Raw genomic sequence first — 22,213 nt, forward strand, 5'->3', positions numbered from 1 at the left:
AAAACCAAGCATATAGACAGTCTGATTCCTTTATTTAAGACCATTAATTATATCATTATAGGCATCTCTGTAAGGGAACTCTCACACAACTTCCTGTAAGCCTGATCAGGAAGAGTGCCAAACTACAGCCCTGGGAACATGCTCCCCTTTTAGGCTGGGATGGTTTCAGCAGTAGTAAGGGCTCACAGCAGCTGAGTGAGAAGCAGCTGGTAGAGCCAGACCTGTGAGGAAGAGGAGGATGCTCAGAACTGCACTGAGGAGAGTGGAATAAAGCACACAGACGAACTAGCCCAGATCAAGTCAAAGTATGTTTATTCATGTGAGGTCAGTTCAGACATGACCAGTTTGAAAACCTTTCTCCCTCAGAGCACCCTGGAGAAATACACGGAACTGAAAACCCAGGACAACAGCAACAGCAGCAATCCCGAGGCCTTAGGCACGCCTCACTAACTGGGGGTGGCCCCAAAGCGCCCTGGGCTTGGCGCTCCATCACTTCTGACACTTCTCAAGAGGGGACAGAACTGTTTACAGGAAGCCATTTGTTACAGGGGTCAGCTTCTCCTCCCCCCAACCCCAGGAACGTCCCTTTCCCACCCCACCTTTCATCAGAAGCTTATCTGCTGCCCAGAGAGGCAGACAAGAAGTTCATCCAGGTTGGAATTTGAAACCAGAGATTCTCAGATGCTGTGGCTGGGGCAAACGGTGCCACCATCAATTTTAGAACTAAATTTCAGGGAGTTTTCATTCTATTTGTACAGGAGCTAATGAATAGCTTGGGATGTGAACACTAACCCCAGGGCATAATTCTGAGAACAGGATGATAGATTCTCAGTCTCCTGCTCTAATTATACAGGCAAAAATTGGAATGGGAATGGGAAGAGTCAAGGACTCAGGTCCCATATTAGCTTAATGGCATCATTTCCTCAAGCACTGAAATATTTTGAAGGGTAGTAAAAAGATGCAACAATGACCTCCACCCAGAGAAAAAGACTCAAAAAAAGTATAAAACGGGGCAACTGAGTTCCACATTAAGCAAAGCTGTGCATGGAGATATAACTACAGAAGCAGCAATCACCAAGCAACCATTCAAAACTGTAAAACCGTAAGGCACTAATGATGTTCCACTCATTACAATCAACACATGGCTAAAAATTGACATTCATCAATTAAAAAATAAAATAAAATCAATGTACATTTTGAAAAGGCAACTGTTCCTATTTAAAGTTTCAAATTCTCAGCTCCAACACTTTTGCTGCTCCCCACCTCCATCCAGGCACTGCTGACTAGTTAGACAGAGTGCTTGCTCACAAGTTCTGCAGGTTAACACAGACCTATTACAATGAAACATCTCAAGGCAGAAACACAAATCAATTTTTTGAGAAGTTAATCAGTGATCCCATTAAGATCACGAACAGATGTTAGAGGTGTCAGTCGGTCACCCCACTTACCACAGTACTGCAAAGCACTCAAACTCCACCACACCAAGCACAGCCACTTGTTTTTAGTGCTTGCAGGTAAACCTGCATCTACCTTTCCCTTCAAGGTACAACTCAAGCTTCCAAACCCTGGAGCTTGAGGTCCCCTATGCAGCCATAGCCACAGGAGCATGAGGCCAGACAGGAGCAGTTGCTCATTAATGCTACTCCATGAGTACACTTCAGTCCCTGTCTGGAAGCCCCTGTCTGAGAGCAGCCAGGTCCCTTAAATTCCTTTAATTCCATTCTGATCCTTCTTTGCTAGAGATGAGCAATTGCCCAAAGAGTATGAAGTCAGTGACACTAGTTTCATTCAGAAGGTCACCTCACACCCATTTTGGTCAGTATTGGTCAGGTTCAATAAACAAAGTAGTGAAAATATTTGTGTCCCGTTACTGATCCCTGAAGCCACTCAAGGATCCTTTAGACACAAAGGACCTATTAAGGCTTATTTCAGAGATTACAGGAAAGTATTGCACACTATTTGTCTGCTTCAATAGTTAAAAGAAATCTCATTTCTCAGAGATTAGTAACATTATTAAAAAATGTTAAAAACAAATACAGAGGTAACTTCTTCATGCGACTGCTGGAATATGTAACAATTAAGAGACAGGGGATAGCAGAGGTCCATCTGTGCAGAGATTTAGCAACAGCAGTTTTTAAACAACTGGACAGCATAAATCCCAAGTAATTATTTTTGCCCTTTCTAAAAGCTAAGGTGATCTGAAATTTAGGACTATCCATGAACTGCACTCTATGACTTTACCAGCACTATTGCAAGACAGTCTCCTAAAAACCGTCAGTTTCAAACCGCTGACTTTGATCAGCACATCCAGAAATAAATAAGAAAAGGTATAGGAATAAGACACCCAACAGAAGACCCTGGTGTGACTGCTGGAAGAGTCTGGGAGGCTGGGACAATCCATCAGTCCTATGCATTGTCAGGCTTAGGTCAGCAGCTCCGTGACACAGGTGGTCTCAGGACAGGTATTTGGTGCTTCATGACGGAGCTCCCCCAAGGCGAGTCAATCAAGCCTTGTGGAGTCGTTTTGAATCAGTCCAAACCTGGAGGATGCAACAAACAAGTCTCCCAGAGTTTTGATGAGTGTCCCAGCTGTCCTTGCAGAGGGGAGCAGAAGTCACTCTGCCAGCATTCGGAGGCGCCGCTCATGCAGCAGCAACCTGATCTCCCTCACGATCAATGGTGAAATGAATAGGATTGTTGAACTTGTCTGTGGAAAGAAGCAAATCCAGGACAATTAGCACAGGGAAACCAGAGCTGCAGCCATCCCCTGCTCCAACATGCATCCAAGGCCATCCCAGGAAGACACAGGCTAAGAGAAGCAATGAGAGAGTGGCACAGCTGAGGAAGGACTGAGCTTGCAGGAAAACTCATACAATTTCAGCTATCATAATCACCTTTTCATAAAGATGAGCTCTCCAGCTCCTCAGTGACCTTCTTCCTCACCACCTTTGCTGGTTAACAAAGTGGGTTTCTCCCTTGTAGCACAGATGCAAAGATATCTCCTGGCACTTCCAGCAGAGAAGACTAAGTAAATTGTGCAGCATTCACCACTGTGGTGATGCTGAGCACATCAGGGCCTCAACAGCTCTCTGCCCCAGCAGCAAAACAGGGCCAAGGCATTTCCAGTTTAGTTCTAATACTGTCATCGCTGTTTCCACTTATCTTCAAGATCTAACAAGCAAGCAGCTTAATTTCAGCTCTGTGAAAATATCAGAAACTACATATCATGGAGATGAAGGAGGGAGAAGCCCTGCCTTGGAACTCAGGTGGTGAGCTTCAGGAAATGCATACAGGTATTTTTGGGCAAGTATTTTTGTGTCTCTGCTACGATCTCAATTCCTGTCAGATAACGTGACTTTAAAGGGTCCAAAATTAACCCATTTGACTTAGGCAACCTGAGGCAAAGCCACACCACAGGCCACTTTGAGAATGGTATCAGAAGTCACAGTTCTCAGGTTCCCACAAAAACATCTTATGGCAAATAGAGCTTTGACAAAGAATTTTTAAAAAAGGTGATTTCTTACCATTAGAATGAAGAAATAGAAAACCCACATCCATCCCAGGTTCTCCTGGATCAAGGACACTAGATACTAAACAGAAATGAAAAAAACATTATTCAAACTGGGAAGATAAGCATGACTTTCAGGCATGACACTTTCATTTTCTAGACTTTGTGGGCTGTTGGCACTCCACACAGAACTGATGACAAAATCTTCCAACTGATCTTTTCCTGGCAGAAGAGATGACTCAGGACAGCAGCCTTTTTCTGTATGAAACCCACAGTTTTAGCAAAGCAGAGACACCATCCTGAAGGTTTACAGTAACTCAGAACAGCACAAAGACAGAACTGAACTATAGTTTCAAAGGGTGACAAACTGTGCTGAGTATGAGGTTTTTGCATGGAACACTGGGACATAAGAGGATGTAAGTACTCTCATGAGAACTAAATGCTCTAGAATGGCTTATAAATTATACAGGGCACATTTCCAAGAGCTGTGCAACCAGTAACTACTTATACTTAACCCTTCATCTAGGCAAGACACTTGAGCCTACACTGTTCTGAGCTGCACCCTGGCTCAATTGGGCAGTCCAGACCACATAAGAAAATGCATCCCTTATAAGCAGATTTATATTCAGATGTTGCACAAGGGCCTCCCTTCTTCACTACTGGGTACATCAAAACAGGATCTGAATTTCTAACATGCTCATTGTGCGTCTGCCGTTATTCACACACCCCCGGAATGACGTCGCGGTTGTCTCTGCTGGAATAAATGCAGTGTTGGGAAGGGAGGCAGGTGGAATCTCTCAGAACCAAAGACCCACTTTTTATGATGACGTGAGTTTGGATGGTATGTGTGTGGGAAGACAAAAACACTGAGATGATGCCAGAAGAACACAGAGTGCAACAGTGCACTGATATTTGTCCTCAAAGCACTTGTAATTTTCCGTGTTCAGAGGAGATAAGCAGCATCTATCCTACGAAACACTGACTGAATGATTGTATTTATCAGGCAATCAATGGCAAGCAGAAACCCAAGTCTCTTTCTGGAAAAGAAACTCGCATGCCTTGCCTGCATCCTTGGTATTTTACCACCACTGGGGATGCCTGTAGTAGAACTGGCTCAGATCTCTCTACTAAATCCTCCCCAAAGCACCACTGCGTTCTTTCATGTAGCTAACACTTGTATTTGAGAAGAAAACATCCCCAGTGGGCACACTGTCAGCTTCCTCCTCTGCAACACACCACTCCTCAGACCTCTGGCAGCACACTGTGTGGACTATTGAAGCAAGTGGGGCTGGATTTACAAGGTGCAAAAGACATCCATAGATAAAAAGAGAAAGCACAAATAAGAGCAAATTTTAAATCACTTCATAAACACTGTAACATTCATAACAGGTACTCAAATTTTAGTCAGTTATACAGATACACTTTTCTGTAAGAGAAGGTTTTCTTATCACCTCAAAACAAAAAATCTCAAACTTCAAAATATTTTTTCACTCCTTGCAAAGTTTTCTGAAATTCAGGATATGAAAGTCTGTAAAATTCACTTGAATTATCAAAGTGCCTTAACATTAGCACTATGAATAATTAGTTTAATTCTTAATTACATTGTTTCCACTGGAAACTTTGTTAAAACAGACAGGCTCCCTTGGTTGGTTCTTATGTAATCATTTTTAAAAACCCCCAACCCTCTCTTTCTCCCCGCACACAACTTCAGATTGAAGAATGCACTAACATCTGTAACCACAACAGACGCTTCTCTTCCTTCCCCAGACCTCTCTTGTCCTTTGGTAGCCTCACCTGGCCCACGGCAGCACCAATACTGCCTGTTCCATCCACAATCCCTGTGACTGTTGCCAGAGCCTCACTGCTGCCTTTCACCAGATCCTGACGCCCCAGGTCAGCAGAAATTGCAGAACTAATCATGTTAGAAGGGCCTCCGATGAAAAATCCTGAGAGTGACAAAAAAACAGCCTTGGTGCAAAATACTCAGACAGACTCTCAACAAAACATCTTCAAAACACAGATTTTCTACCATGAAAGTTCAGGACAAGAATTAAGTCTAGGGACAGTGCTCAGAGACTAACTGCAGGTGAAGGGATATATGAAACATAGAGTCATGGAACACCCCAAATATCTGGAGCAGTCACACAGAAACAGCCAAAAAAAAAAAAAAAAACAACCCACAACAACAGGACAGAGAGTTCTGAAGTAAGAGTATTTAGAAAGAAAGGCTCTATTCATGCAGGCCTAACTCCATAACACAGCACAGTATGTGTGGTAGCACAAAAAGCCTGTGACCTCTCACAGCACACAGGGTATTTTGGATTCTGACAAACACTCTCCAGTTTGAGCTGCAGTTCATGACTCTGTCATATACCCACTTCCTCAGATACCAGATCACTGCTTCAATCCACCTCCATCATACTGAGCCAAGGCAGATCTCCTCAGCTCCAGGACATTATTTTATACAGTCTATATTCTGTAACTGCCTCTGTAAGGCAGTTTTCCTACAGCTGTTTTCCAAAGGTGACAGAAACTGGGACCCAGTTTTCACTCTTTCTGCAAAACCAGTAGAGATGGCAGCACACACTAACACCTTGCCACCACTTGGCTGGTGTTACTGATTGTTCTGCAATGGATTTAGATGTCCACCAGCATAACAGTGGATTTTGAGAAATTACCTGTAATTGCCATGATCACAGCATTGATAGGTTTGCTGTTTGGGGAACCTGCAAGAGAAAGTCCATGTGAGTGTAAATAAAACTTGAATAGTAAGAGAATCCTTCATCTGTCTCTCTGGGGAAGTCAGACTCAGCTCAAACTCCCTCATCATAAAGTACTCAGCACTTGAATCAACCCTTTCACTCTTTCTCCATTTTCTAAAACTCTTTTTAAAGTACAGAGATGGGACCTGGAGGTAGTAACCCAGCAATTTCCCAAACAATGCTGTGTAATAAAGCAAAATATGCAAACCCCCATATCCTAATTCCTCCTTACAAAGCCCTGTCTGAACATCTACAGGTTCCCCTTGGCTTTCCAACAGCACATGTACATGCAGCTGGTTTTCCATTGCAGTCCCTCAGTGCCTTTCAGACAGTTTTCCCTGGTTTTCCTCACTTCCAGGCATCACTTGAACTCCTCACTCCCTTCCACCCAGGGCCTACACATGGCAAGTTATTGCACAAAGCAAGGTGCACCCTCTTCACATATTCTCAGGCCACTATTAGTCTTATGTGCAACACACTATGGGTATAATAAGGTTTCCTGTTTTGGCTGAGGGACGCTGAATTATCACACTACAGGAACTTGGGATCACCTGAGGCTTCTGTATCTGCTTGGACAGTAGCACATTTTTGAGTTAAGCACAAGGCACCTGGGGTTCTGGCTGCTCTGCTACCTAGTCACAAACTTCAAACCACATCAGCAATAATTTCATGTTTACTTCCAATTCACTTTTCAAAGCAATGAGTTAGCACAAGAGCCTACAAAGACCACCAAACCCAATCCTTGCTATTCAATGATAGCAACTTATTGACCTTACTTCAAGACCATCTGAGTAAGCCTGCATGCTTCCAAAAGCCATGCTTTTCATTCCAGATCCAGCAGAGATTTCTACCCAGAGATCTCAAAGTGGTTTATAAACGTCTGTCTGGACCACCACCCCATTTTGGAGGAACACACAGAGAAGTGAAATGGCATCCCAGTGAGTCAAATCACTCTGTACTAGCACCTCTAGAAGTGCTTCATAGATGTTTCACAGAAATTACATCTTCCCACCTCCTTACATTCTGTTTTCCCAAGATTCCTTGCAAAAGCCGGACACCAAGAACTATATCATAAAAGAGGCAGAAACTCTCCAATTGCACCATTTTCAGAAGTGTATGTAGTGAAGTCTAAGAGCTTCTCCTGTCTCTGAGTAGTGCATATATACTCCAGCACAGATCTGTCCACAGATTCTCCTTCCTTATAGTATAGGGAAGCACCTGAGATTTCTTGCTCTGCCAGTTATGGTGTTGACACAATGGCAATGCCAAAAATCTCACTGACATTGGAGAAGGATCAGTACCATAACTCAGTGCTACAGGGAAATCCAGCTATTCAGAGAATTCATTTCCACCCCATTAACCAGAGAACAGATTTCTTCCTGGGCAGTGTCACACTTGAACAAAATAGACCAAAAGGCACCATTCTGATCCAGAAGCAGTTTCAAGACCAGAAAACATAATGAGAACAGGCTGTACTCTGGTTCTCTCCAGGAGGTGCTGAATGAACCTCTTATCCCTGTGCAGCACATGCGTACTCACGGCTGTATCCAAAGAGAGAGCCCACAGCAAAGAGCAGGCTCACTGCTAGCACAGGGGCTCTCTTCTGCAGCACATCAGAAATCAAGCCCTGGATAGTCCCACCTGTTTAAAAAAAAAAAAAAAAAAATCCGTGTCAGGCCCAGGATGCTGATACCTTGAACAAAGCTTGTTTCACTAAGTGCAGTGGCCTCTGGCCTCCTCATCAATACACATTGCCTCTAAAATCCTGGGAGCTAAGCCTCCTGCCCTTACTGCCCTAGACACAGAGACAGAATAAAGTGTCTCAGCTAAAGCAGAGAAAACTACTCATACTGCTTTACTGGGAATTTATTATTTCTTTTTTCTGCCACTAGCCAATGCTTCTACTTTCCTTTCTCTTCTCCTACAGGACCACCACAGCCCTGGATTAAGCAAGCTGAACACTGTGGCTGGTTCCTTTAACTGAAAGTACAAGGAAAGGTAGCTCTTTCTCACAGGGAAAACATTAACACACAGGGGCCTCACATTCTCTGCTATCTCACCTACTTAGGGTGGGTGCAACTGAACGCAGCAAATGCCAAAGGCCAACAAAAATCACCTTATGTACCACTGGTACCTCTGCAGGAACTGCTCTGCTGGTAAAAGCCAGAATGCTGAGAAAGCCTAATGCAGAAAAGGCCACAGAGGCAAAAACAGACCCTGAAGGGAACCAAACAGGGATGTCTATTAACTGGACAAGGGAATAAAGCTAGAACCCGAGCACAGGAGAGGAAGTCTAACATATATACAGTAAGTTTATTTCATTCTGGAGGAAGAGGGTCAGGTTTTGCAGCCAGCAGAAATAAGAGCAATTACGTTTAATTTCTGAACATAACACAGTGCCTGCTCTGCTGAGATGTGCAATGAGTCTGTCCTTAGAAACACGGGGCAGACTGGACAGTATAGAACCCATGAAGTCCAGATGTAAATCTTCCCCAAGGGTACTTGTCAGAAAGGAAGTAGCAAGCAGGTGCCCCATTTTGCACACAGCACTTCTCAAGAAGTCCTAGCCAGTGAAGAAAAATGCCAGCTGGGGGTAATTTTTGAGAGTATAGCAGTGCCCTTCAGTTATATGTTAACTCTTTAGAGTGTCATACACTTTGTGTTCAAGTAAAAAAAAGCCAAGCAGCCACATACAAATCTAGGCTTTTCCCACATTCAGTGAACAGCTAGATCCCACTGAATACAACTGCTCCGGCTGCATTCATTGTCTTTCATCCTCAAACACTACGGAGGCAGCTGCAAGACGTCACTCACCTATGATTCCTCCCACGTCATACCAGATCGAGAGCTGGTCAGCTTCTGCTTCTTTCCATCCAAAGTTGTTGCTGAGGTAGAAGGGCAGCCAGAAGAAGAATGAGTAATTCACCAGCTTCAAACAGGCATAGGCCAAGGAGTACTGGAACAAAGAGAGGGCCAGTGAGCAGTTAGCACTTGAGAAATGCAAACAACATTTCTGCTTATTCCCATAAAGCTCTGGATCCAGATAAAGCTTTCAGGGGAAAGCACTTCTGAATTTCATGTAAGAAGGCAGCATCATGAAAATTTAATGCTGAACATCAAAGGGAACCCAGGAATACAAAAAATCACTGCCAAGAAGGTTATTTTTTCACTGAATGCAATGGGTTAAAACACTTTCAGTGTAATCTTGAGAGGAAATGACACCAGGCTTCAAAAAAACAAAGAAAATTTAATTCACCTTCTGAAGAGAAGGGAGCCAGCCACGTGACATGAAACAAGCTTGAGATTTAGTCATCTGTGCATCATGCTGAGAAAAGTTATACGAAGTGGTTCCTCTGTGCTATCTTGTGCTGCTCAGAAGGCTCATCTGCTTACAGTACCAGAAGAGAAAGCTTCACTCATAATTCCCAGGCAGGTATTCCAGGACACAGGATGAAAGGTTTGGCCAAAGCTGAGCTCAGGCTTCCAAACCAAACAGCTGAGACAACCACCTTTTGGCTGCTGGGCTCAATTTGTCCTTAGCTAGCAGATCTCCTCCTTCAAAGCCTTCATGTGTGTGGCAAAGATCAGTTCTCAGGGACTGCTGGCCCAGCATGCAGAGGGACAGGACACCCTATTTCAGTAAAGACAGCAGTTCAAGGAACCCAGTGGAAGAGGCAAACAAGGACAAAGATGTTAAAGCACAGCCTTTGAGGCTCTGTGCACATGGACACTTGACTTTGAATTTCAAAAAGCAGATATTTTTATACATTAAACTCCAGAAAATCACCTCTTCTGAATTTATATTATTAGATACAGACTTCTTAGCTGTATTAGTAATGCTTTTTCACCCTTTACAGGACACAAACTCATTTCCACCATACATGGAAGACATGGGGATGTTTGGTAGGGTTTTCCTGCCTCTGGGTGCGAAAAGTGCACTGTACAAAGTGATATTTATTGCAACACACTAAGGAACTGTCTACCAGATTGCCTTGAATGATTAAACATTGAATTCCTAGAGGCTCAGGGGAAAGCTGTCTGTACTAAAACTCTTCCACCATATCACTCAGCAGGAGATGAGAAGAGCTACAGAAAAAGTATGTCAAATAAACTCTTTGTAGAATCTTGACAAGGCTTTGGAGATTCTTTCAGTATTTGGTTTCTCACCAGTCTGACATGGTATCCCTGTTTAGCTGGGCACTAAGCTGACATCAGATAAAATTCAGAGGTGTTCAGGTCACAGGATTAGGGTGTGGAACTTGCCCCCAAAACCCCAAGTTCAAAGCCAGCAACCTCTGTTGCTGCCATCTCCTTTTGCTCAGGCCAGTGAAAAAAGCCACACATCAACTGAGGCAGACATCATCATTAATATTTTGTGTGAGGCACTTAGCCAGAGCAGGAAAAAACTCAAGATGGGTTTGCTTTCTTTTGCCATCCCTCAACTAAGGCCTTAACAATGGGACTGTGGTTGTCCTGCACTCAACACACTGACTATGCACTCATCCCTTCTAGATTTTCTGTTGCCTTAATCTCAAGAGCCAACTGCTTTGCTCATTAAGGGTACCTGACAACACTGCCTGTTCAGTAGTTTTGTTTCATGACAAATACAGGCAGCTCCCACTGTTCTGCTGAGCAGCCACTCTGCCCCCTTTCTTGTACTGGTTCTAGTGTTCAGGGGGCACACAGCCCACTGGTGCAAAAGCTTAACATTGCTTTTAATGACAGGTTAACTTTTCAGCTGAACATGAATTGGGCAATACTGCTGATACAGAACCACAAGTTTCCAAGGGACAGACAAGGATATGTGGAAACTGCATCACCGGGCCTTGTTTCCTGTTGTTCATAAAAAACCCTACACACTTTGCCAGACGTTACATCATGCTGATTCAGGCTTTTCAGGCCAGTTTTATTCTTTAAGATTACCGAAAACCTCCAAATCTCAGTATCAGTGCCACAGAGCTCTGTGTGATGCTCATTTAGGATTGAGAATCCCACTCCTCAGGGCAAGCATCTCTTACCAAGGAAGCATCCTACAACCACCTTTGCTCATGGCCTCACTTGCAACTTCACAGCAGGAAGGGCAGGATCCCTGCTGCCCTACACTGACTCATTAAATGCACTGCATGAAGCAGGATGGGAAGAGCAACACACACCACACACCCAGACAGCATCATCCATGCACACAAGGATAACAGACCCAACCCCAACATTTTAACAGCATGACACGTCAGATGTCAGCCACTACAAGATATGGTCAACTTATTAACAATGATGGGAACAAATCCTGATAATACAAAAAGACAGCTTTATGTTCAACAGGTAAGTCAGCTCTTACTTAAGAATCTGTGTCCTCACCAGTACTACACCAGGAAGGCAACAAGCCTGGAAAAAGCCAATGGCCTTGGGATGGTTGTCATTGTCACTTGCTTGAATGGAGTAATTCCGGTCATCATCATCCACATCATCATTGCCCATTAGGGGTCTGTTGGCATCTTCTTCCACGCTGACTTCATCTTCATCTGCTCCAAGCTCAGGGAGGCCTAAGTTTTACAAAGAATAAGCAACAGGAAAAACGGACCACAGCCTGTTCACCCTCTCCCCACTCTAAAGCTACGCTCGCTTCTTTTAAGCAATTCTACCTTCTAGCAATTCCCTTGCTCTCCCATACCTCCATCCTCCTTTGGCTTAGAAACTCTTCTAGATGGTGTTCTGCAGTGCCGCCAGTTTCTACCCTTTGTCTTCTAGGGCTCTTGAAAGTACTGTGTGATCCTGGCGTCGGCTTTGTCTGTTCTGAGTGTCTGGCCATTAGTTGGAAGACACAACAAATTAGTGCATTTCCCCCCTTACTGAGGGGTTGGGATACTCAGCCCTGGCTCCTGGGTGCCACGTCTCTTGAGTGTGGAGGCTGAGAGTAGCAGCAGGGTCTCAGACACCTGCTGCCTGTTAATGACTCTGCTGGAATGGAAGGCCTGGGAACTGCACTGTGCCTCCTGGGATGCAGAGCACTCTTACGAGCACACTTTATGGCAGCTTTAGAGCTCCCAACTTTACAGCCTTTGCAGGCACCTGGGAAACCTCCTCCACGGCCCTGTCAAAGCCCCAAAGTTCTTTTGTTTTCCTGTTGCATTCTGACTTGCCTGCCACCTTCTCAGAGAAGAAACACCTCCAACCCAAGAGTTATTTATCTGTCCGTGGGAGACCTGCAGACCAAAATTACTTTCCCTTCCCATTGCACACTTAAGGCTTGCCCTCGTTTTCTCCTACAATAGCCAGTTATCAGTTTGCCTGCTGTTTTCTTTAACAACTACTGATGTTTCAGGTGAAGAAAAACAGATAATGAGGCATATCCTAGTGGAGATGTTAGAGCCAGGCTGTTTAATTTTGCTTTAAAAAATATCCAGACCCTATTCATGTGATGCATGGTAGCATTTAATGTGATCTTGGCAAGCAAAGCATTTGCTCCATTACATGCACTAAGGTGCAGCACCATTTGATAAGAGCCCTGAGGATAAATGCTGTCAGAATGAGTAGTACTACATGGGAAGCTGAAGATCTGCTTTCCATGAAGGGACTGAAACAGCACAGCTCTTCCACTCACCCACTTCCTTCGGCGATGTCAGGAGCCCGGAGAACACAATGACTCCTCCAGCAAACTGTACTGATGCAGTCACCAAGAAAGCATACTGAGGAGAAATAAATAAGGCATTCTTTTTTAAGCACTTTCAGTCACATACACCTCCCTCTCTAATGAGGGTTTCTTTACATTTCAATCTCATGAGAGAGCAAACACAGCTAGAACAACCCAGTCTGCATCCATGACACTTGGAAACAAGTGATCTCCTGAACAGACTTGGTCCTATCTAGGCCCATCTGTACTGAGGTGACAGCAGCGAGGAAGGAGCTGAGCCAACACAATCAGAGATCCAACTCTACTGAAAGGGACTGTTCAAAGAAGAGTCAAGCACCAAATTCAGACAAGGTTGTTCAGAGCTTTGGTCAATCAGATTCTTGAAATCCTCCAAAGACAGATCGTCCAGGCTCTGTCCCCTTGTTCCACTGCTTAATGTACATCATAGGAAAATGGTTTGCCAAACATCCAAATGGAACCTTCTCTGCTTCACTTTATACCCACTGCTTTTTCACTCTCTCACAATGTAGTCCTGGAAAAAGTCTGTCTCTGATTCCTCAGCAATCTTCTCCCAGGCTTTGGAAGGCTGCTCTTGGTACTCTAAGCTTTCTCCTGTCCAGAGTGACCAGCTCACCTCTTCCAGCCTGTCCTCAGAGGCCCTGTGCTATGAGATGTGCTGGGTCACTCCCATTCTCAGCTGTCCACTGCCACACGACAGCCTGGCCTCTTCCCAGTCACAGTAGCTATGCCTCCATGCCCTTCCAGCTCCAGGGACTCCAGTCAACTCAGAAGCTGTGATGGATGACTCTGAGGAGCACTTGAAGCCACCCAAATCTTAAGAAGGTGTAATGTGACACTAGAGCTCCTCAATGACATCAGTCCCTTTTACTCTGACAGCAGTCTGGGGCTCATTTCTCCCAGCTTGGAGGAGTCAGGAAAGGAAGAACCTTTCTTTCTATTCTGCCTACTGCTTACTTCCACAGAATTCAGGAAGATGAAATTGGACACATGAGGCTGTTATCTCTCAAAGACAGGACAAGAAACCAGTGTCTCATAACCCACTCAGACATGCAGGTGTAGCTAGAAGCCAGGTAGCAATACCTACCTCATAGCCATACTTGAGAACGCAGGAAGCAAGGAATGCCCCAAGGATATTTCCCACAGATGCACAGGCACTCCAGAGTCCAAAGACAAAGCCTCTCCTGCAGAAGAGAAAAAAGATTTGAAGCAGGCAATGTGAGGACAGATGGCATTAAGAACAAGACAAAAACAAAACATTTAAGTGAACTTTAACTTAGGAATAAAGTTACACTATTTTCCCTGACCACTTCGAAGAGACTTGAAGTTCATTTAAAACAAAACACATAATAACTTGGAGATGCCAAAGAGATAAGCCAGGAACCCTGAAACATCTGTGTTAAAGCAGAGTGAGCTGGCAACAAGGTTACAAACTACGACTAGAGCTCATCTGCAATACCCCAAAGTGAGAGTAGAGCCTATGAAAATTAAAATTCAGTCACTCTACTCTATGGGATTTTTGAAGTTTGAATCTTTTTAACTTTTAATATACACAGTTGTGTTCACACCAGGCTGTCCTGTGTCTCCAGAAAAAAGTGAAAGAGAAAGAGAGAGCAAGTACGGCATATTTCATTCTACCTAATTTTAATTATGATCTAACAATTGTCCTTTCTGGTTTGAGAATTTCAGCTCAGTCTGGGACTCAGCAGGTCAGGTAAGTGAGTCACTGAAGAAAACTCAACTTACCCAGCTTTTCCAAACCAATTTCCCATGACAGCAACCACACAGGGCCAGCCAGTGGACTGCAGCAAGCCATTCACAACCCAGAGACAGCAGTAGAACCACTTGTTGTAGAAATGCAACCATTCTGTGAGTGTGCCAAAGGAGAATACCTAGAGAAGAGCAGAGGGAAAACAGAGAAGACACCCTGAAGCTACTGCTGAAAGACAGGCAGGAGTGGGGTCCTAAAAAAAGGAACAAGCTTTCAGGGAGCTATGCAGGGGCCAGGGCAGAGGCCAGGCTGGCATTGTTTGAGACAGTACAGGGCTCACAGCACCCTCTGCTGAGCCAGCACAGCTCTGACTCCAGAGACAAATGTGCTGTCATGGCACTTCCTTTCCAAAAGACTTTTGTCTCCCCAAACAGCACAGTTATAACAGGAGAGGAGAAGATGACACAAATAGTTTCAATGACAACACTAAAAATACAGCAGCCTTTTGATCTGCTGTTGTACTGACATCCTAATCTGTGAGGCTCTCTGTGAACACAGAACCCTCACAGGTCATGTATCTTCACCAATTTAACACAAATACTACAGCCAGGTTTCAAATTACTAAGTGCTCTAACTCAAAATAAAGACACATTGTGGCACAGCGTGCTTGATGCACAATTGTAGTCATGTGTCTGCAGAGCCCAGTGGGGTTTGTAGCCACAGGGTAAATAAAACACACTCCACACATTTTACCGCTGCTTTAATAACCAGAAAACCATGAGATAAAACTGATTTACACTTATCTGAGGAGGCTTGAACTTGAACACAAAACACCTTTTGTTTAAAGCAGATATTCTTTTTTGACACATACCCTCCTTGCAATTATATAAAATAAGTATGTGAGTGCCTGGTATTGTTAGGACGTCCTTTAAAGAACAGAGCAAAGATTGTGTTTGGAAGCAAAAGCCTGGATAACAACAAACATGGTCCAAGAAACTAAGTTATACTACAAATCAGTCCCTCAAAGCCCAAATATACTAATCTTGAACAAAAGCTGCTCATCAAGTCTCTAGACAGTGTCCCAAATTTAGGAATTTCCTTCTAACACGATGTCCAAAGCTAGACATTTCAGGAAGGGGAGTCTTCTATGCTCAATGCTTTAGACAGTGAAGTACCTGCACCCTGCAACAAGTTAGACCTGCAGGCTTTGAGACCACTGAGGGACAGCTACAGCTCACACAGAAACAGAGCCTCTTCTCCCATACAGCAAAACCCTAACCAGAAACCCTCAGGCATTAAATAAACCCTAACCAGAAAACCTCAGTCAGATTTTTAAATCCCACTATTATGTTCCAACTTACCACCAGAGCAGAGGAACACATGCCAAAAGACAAAACCCAGCGTAAATTCAGGCGGTCCCCAACTATGCCGCTGACAAAGAGACCCTGAGAACAAAACACAGCATTAAATAAAGCCAGAGGATTTGCTCCTTACAGCTGTAAGAATTAAAATTACATAGAAAGGCCATACTAATCCAAACACTACTATTATACCAGCTTACAGTTTGATTCTAACCACTTCTCCTGCCACCAAAGAAACCTGATTGGAGCTGCTATTACATTTCTTTTTTAAAAGAACTCAGCTGAGAACTCTTGGAGAGACAGAACTAGTTCTCCCCAGTGACAGAAGTGTAAGAAATTCTGAAGTGAGAGTATTTCCCTTGTGTTTGTTAACAAGCATCTTCACATGGGTGACAGGCATGGGCAGAACTAACAGAAACTGGAAGAGTGAAGGGTTTGCTTCTGAACTAAGTTTTTTATTGTGGGTGTGAGTAAGAGGCAACCAAAGCTGAGCAGTTTGGGGTTAGTTTTACTCACCACAGCATAGGAAAACAAAAAGATGGTGTCCAGTGTCCCCAGGAAGAGAGTTGCTTCTTCTGCATTTGGAAATAAATGGCTGCTGTTCCAGAGCTACAGAGGGAAAATTTTGACAGGTAAACAGGGAGAGTCATAGCTCATTCTACTCTTTTTCAATGGAAACCCACGCTCCAAAGCAGAACAGCATTGGCCCAAGCAAGCTCCCATCTCTCCAACACTTCAGTTATCGAATCAGGAACAATTCTGGCACTATCTTCTGGCGGAAAACATCCACTGACGCTTTGCTTCACTTCTAAAATGCAAGCTAGCAAACCAGAAGTGAGAAATGCTCCTTTCTCCCGGATCAAGACAAATTAGTGGCAAAACAAACCCTTCTTCTAACTAGCATGCAGCTGTTAGACAGCTTCTTACTCTGAAACACTGATGAGCATTTTAATGAATAATACAACTAAGGCATATTCTGTTTTATGTGCAGCATCTCTTCTGTACTTCTCTTGCTGTCTTCACTAAATGAATAATTCCCTTAAAGTATTTGTGACAGCAGCCAAAATAAGAAATGACAGGAAACAAACAGAAAAGAAAGAGCACAAAAGGAACAAGGGGAAGAAATAGACTGATTGGAAATAATTTACAACAAACTCCAATCACTAATGTTGTTGGGTTTTGTGCTTACCCTGAGTTTCACTTTAGTTTCAATATGATCAAAAAAGGGGAAAAAGTCTCACTTGTCCCCAGAGAAAGATTAGTGACATCAGGTAAAAAAAATAGCAAGCTTTGAGGATTACTTGAAGAATTAATAAAGTTAATCAGAACAAAGTTTTCTTCCTTTCCCACCATGCCCCCATTACAAAACAAACAAACCCAATCCAAGCTCAACCTACAGATGTGCCATTAGTTTCAGCTTGATTCTACCTCTCCAGGAGAACATCCTGTACAGACAACACTAATGATACATCCACTTAGTTTAACAGATGTAACCTAAATTGATACCTAAAGGACCAGTATGACCATTTTTCTTGATCAGACACATGCATCTCATCATCCAGCAAACACCAAATCATCTATATATTAAAAAAAAATAATAATAATGAAAACAGCTTCCAAAATATACTAGTTGTTTGAATGCTACAAAGAACTAAATATAAACATATTGCATTTCATTTTAGCGTCCCTGAGATGCTCACTCCTTTTGGCCATACTATAAAATCCTGAACACATTACAAGCCAAATTTTCTGGTTTTGCTTATCACAAGAAGTCTGCATTTATCATCCTTCTGTTCCTTCTGTCAAACATTCAAACAAACAATGATTTCTAACGCAGGCAATGCTCCAGCAGCTGACTTGGAACTCCTACCTCTAATAGATCTCATGGCCTGTGACCAAGCTTTTAATGTGAGATTTCTTCTACTTCTCAAAAGCATCAGGACAAAGCACTACAAAAAAAAAAGCCCTAAAAACCCCAGGGAAGGAACCAGGAGGTAGTTCTTGCATTCCCACTTGTGAGAACCAAGCAGTTTAAAAGTTCCTTTCCTGTAAGCAAGCACTGCCAAAACTCCCACTGCTTTAACTGAAACCAGGATTTTACAGACAAGGGGTACTGGAAATCAGGCCTTTCAGATGCAAGAAAAAATGTCATTCTTCATTATCAATTTAGGATAAACAGCTAGCACTGTCAGACAGCTTTCTCTCCTAGTCTGGCTATCCTTTTAAGAGGATGGCAGCAACACCACTGCCACAGAGAAAACACAGCCAGGATTTCACAGAATTCTCTGTAAGCCCATTAACTGCTTTGGTTTATTGCCTCCAACACTTCAAAGGAAGAGTCCTCTTTCCCTCCTCCATGCTACTGGCTATTGCAGACTCTTCTGGGGCCCCCATTTTCATTGGAACACTGTAGCTACTTGAGAAGTTTCTCTCTGGGCACCACTGGGGAAGATTTCAGCATTGCCTGGTGATCCATAAAACTACAGTGCCAACACCTGAAGTTTCCACTCACATTCTGAGAAGAGAGGAACACCTAAAGGGGCCTTTTCAGCTCCACAAGCTCAGCCCACTGGCAGCTGTCCACCTTTCCTAGCACTTCCTCCTCCCTTGTGTCCTTACCTCATATGGCCGGAGCTCGGGGGCTGTGCTGTTTAGGCAGGAAGGAGTCCATTGGTTGGAAATGCTGACTTTGACATTACTGAATGTCTTTCTGGAGGCATGGAGCAGGGAATAACTGCCAGAAAACACACAAACACAGGTTGGCCCAATCTCCTCTGGAGGTCAAGGAGGGAAGGGTGGAAATACAAATATCTGAGCAGAGGTACACTCAACCTACCTGAAGAAGGTCAGCAGGAACACAACAATATGATGGTGGGTGCAGTGGGACACAAGGCCTCTGTTGGCAGGCTGCCTCCGTAAGCTGCCAGGCACAGCCATTTTCCTGGTAGCCCTACCCCTGCTCCTGCCTTGGCCACAAGGGCTGAATGGTGATTAAGTCATTTTTCTGCTCACTGAAAGAGAAGAAGGTGGAAAGGGAGGAGAAAACATTTGAATTCAAACAGGTGTATGAAGTACAGCTCTGCTCCCCAAACAGCTTGAATCCAGACGGAACAACTCTATGCCACACCTTTCTAACTTGTTTCACACCACTACCCATCTCATCAGCTGTACACTCCTCAGTAACTTCTATGGCTTAAGGTGTCTTGTTATTCCCATTCTCCCAGTTCCCTCACAGCACTTCTTTTTTGTGTCTCTCCTAGAAGACACTTCTTCAGTGCCCAGGACCAAAGGAGTACCCCCTGGATCTACCAACTTCCAGCATTCTCCCATTAGAGACCACTGTGCACCATTTACACACAAAGTGCACCACAGAGTAGTGGTGCTGCTACCCAGCTGGACACAGGCAGGTGATGAAGCCACAAGAGCAGCATTTGGATATGGCTGGAGAAAGGTTTGGGATCCAACTGCCTCACTAAGACATTGTTGAAGGAACAAACTCAAGAGAGGACTTGCATAGATGGAAAAAGGTAAGTAACTGTGAGGACAGTGCTGAAATCCAACAGTTGGAATCCTTCTCAAGGATTCTCAAGCCTGAGATTACAGCTCCATCTGTCCCTAACTCATTAGTGCAGCACACATGTCACACCTTCCTGCTCCTACCTGTAGGGCATGGGTGATACCTGCCTCAACCTCGAGACAAGTAGAAACTAACAGTGATGGAGGAAGGCCATGGCAAACACACAGTTTACTCATGCTGCTCCACATCACACCACTCCAATCCCCCCGCTGTGCTGGCATGGCCAAGGGACAATATCTCCTAACAGGTTTTGGGAAACAGCCCCACTGGGCAGCGAGGGGGTGAATCTCTCCACACATTTCAGAAGACATGCCAACACCACAAACATTCTGAATGCTGAGAGGTAAAATAAGGCACCACCCCTGTTCCCCCAAAGGATCAGCACTGAAATAAAACAGAATATAATGCCTTTGTGTCCTTTTGTACCCACAGGCACTATTTGCAATTATTTGCACATCTGACAGAAAACTTTTCAACTTCAGCTTCATAACCGGACTTGGAGAAAGTAGAAGTCACTGCCCAGACAGTCTTTCATACAAATTTCTGCTGCTGAAAATCCTTTATTTCACACAGACTTTTTATTCCACCTTTTAAAGGTTTGATCAAGACATCTTTCACTGCAGGCAGTCTCCCTTCCCTGTTCTCTGAGTGATGACACACACCTGACCAACAGCAATATCCAGCTACTGCTGGACACGTGAACCACCCTGGAAACTGACACCACATCTGACCTCCACAACAGAGAGTGGCATGGAGATCCTCTGAGTAACACAGACCCAGCTATGACACTGGAGCCACATTTATGCTGCACCACACCTGAACACCTCAATTCTCACCCAGGACAAATGCAGCGAGTCTGCACAAGACCTGGCACCATCTGCCTCTACCCAGCCCAGGAGCTCTTGAGCCACGCTGTCATTGCTCCAGCTGGCACACAGCACCTCGTGTGCCAGCACCTCCTCGTAGGGACAGGTGCCTAGGCTCTTTCACAGAGAGGAAAAAAAAGTGCCCACAACTGGAGCTGTGAGAAGGCAAGACTAGCCCTGGAAGGGGCAACTTTGCAAGGAGTCTTCATACTACCTACCTTCACCTGAGGTCCCAGACCATTTCTCAGCATCAGTGAATGCAGACTCAGCACCCACACAAGTGCCATACAGCGCTACTCCCTGTCAGGCAGCAGTAACCCTACAGCTCAGGGCTGTCCCCCACACAGACTAGGGAAGCCAAGGCACTCCAGTGTCCCAGTTCCATGGTCCTTACAGGCCTGTGAGCCACATGGTCAAACACAACAGCTGGTCAAACACAACAGCTTCCTTGACTCTCCCTCCCCTCCCACCAGGCAGATAACAGAGCTGTGCCGAGGAAAGCAAAACACTGCCAGTTGTGCAATGCTGTGGGGAAAAGTTCCTTCCTTGGGTAGATTGCAGCCCAAAGCACAAGATTTACTTGCTTCACGTCAACATATGCAAATATAGATCTTATTTGTCCAAGATACTAAGTCCTTTTAAAGTTAAGACCTGGTTTGACCTTAAAGTCACCTTTTTTTTTTTTTTTAAACAGCATTTACTATTGAAACAATCTGTTCCTCAGAGCTTCCCAATCTCAGCTATCTTTCTAGACCTGGCACCAGATACTTACACAGTGTTGAGATAACCATGCAAAATCTTGTTTTCCCTCTTTCTTCATCCTGCCCTTTCTATATTCAAAACTAGCATTTTTACTAGGCTAGAAAAGTCTGTAACCAGTTTCTTCTTTAAAATTAGTTTTTTAATTATTATGAGAACACCACAGTAGCTTTGTGGTGGAGGAGGAACAAAAGCTCAGCAGCAGGATGACCCACAGAACTCAAGACAGTAAAGCACATGCCTTTAAGAAAGGAAGAAGAGTGCTTTTAGAGTGTTGGACTGCCCTGTCTAACTATTTAGCACTAATTACCTTCAGCAAGCCGGTATTTTGAGTAAGCTTTTGACAGGCTTTCACCCTTATTTGTTAAGCTCTCCTCGCTGTCTTACCTTATCCTTTCACTTAAAGTCAAAATAAGACATCTTAAGTTCAAAATAAACTCTCTTAATGCCCTCCAAAGCCGGCAGGACAGCGCAGCCTTAACATTCCAAAGTGCAAAACAAACGACGGGTTTTCTTCAAAACAGTAATAATTAAAAAAACCCACAAAGAAAACGCCATGAAAACCCAAACCAATAACCCCCGACACTCCATGTCTCCAAACAGACAGAAGAACGGTGGCACAACCCCAAACCCACCCAGGGCCCTCCGCAGCCAGCACAAGCAGACCGTCCGTCACCGCGGATGCCCAGCCGGACGCTGTCCGGGAAGGAGGACAAGGAGCTGCCCCGAGCACCTGAACGCTCCGAGAACGATCCGGGCTGCCGGGGAGGCCCGGGCAGCCCAGCCCACCCCGAGCAGGGGGCGATGAGGAGGACGCGGCTCCCTCCCGGCGCTGGGGCCACGTCCTCGGCGGGGCGGGGAGCGGGGCCGAGCGGGCAGGGCAGGGCAAGGCCCGGCCCGGCTCCTCCGCCGCCGCCGCCCCCGCTCCCCGCCTCAGCCGCCGCCCCGAGGAGCCGCCCGGCCCCGCGTACCGTGCGCGGCGCCCAGCGCGGCCGGAGGAAGTCGGCGGGAGGAGGCGGGTCT

At 44.7% G+C, this 22,213-nt stretch overlaps 1 protein-coding gene across 3 annotated transcripts; it reads right to left on the reverse strand.

Moving 5' to 3' along the window:
• Nucleotides 1–295: 295 nt before the first annotated feature.
• On the reverse strand, nt 296–22,205 carry SLC37A3 (solute carrier family 37 member 3). 3 transcript variants are annotated; one of them, XM_014256907.2, is made up of 15 exons: nt 22,162–22,205; nt 18,825–18,999; nt 18,608–18,722; nt 16,505–16,597; nt 15,989–16,072; nt 14,663–14,808; nt 14,004–14,100; nt 12,869–12,953; nt 11,626–11,810; nt 9,085–9,226; nt 7,810–7,911; nt 6,187–6,234; nt 5,303–5,454; nt 3,525–3,590; nt 296–2,707 (listed from the first exon to the last, which is right to left on the reverse strand). In XM_014256907.2, exons 2-15 carry the CDS (start codon nt 18,923–18,925, stop codon nt 2,615–2,617), a joined length of 1,509 nt encoding a protein of 502 aa, XP_014112382.2. In that variant the 5' UTR covers nt 18,926–18,999; nt 22,162–22,205; the 3' UTR covers nt 296–2,614. The 3 variants fall into 3 exon arrangements, with proteins under 3 accessions (XP_014112382.2, XP_087911369.1, XP_014112381.2); XM_088055243.1 differs by lacking the exon at nt 22,162–22,205 and adding an exon at nt 21,924–22,109; XM_014256906.2 differs by lacking the exon at nt 22,162–22,205 and adding an exon at nt 21,826–22,108.
• Between the last annotated feature and the right edge of the window lie 8 nt (nt 22,206–22,213).

The sequence above is a fragment of the Pseudopodoces humilis genome, chromosome 5 (genome assembly GCF_049639895.1).
Source record: "Pseudopodoces humilis isolate 2021_Gansu_Grassland_sample_001 chromosome 5, ASM4963989v1, whole genome shotgun sequence".
In the NCBI taxonomy this organism is placed as follows: Eukaryota; Metazoa; Chordata; class Aves; order Passeriformes; family Paridae; genus Pseudopodoces; species Pseudopodoces humilis.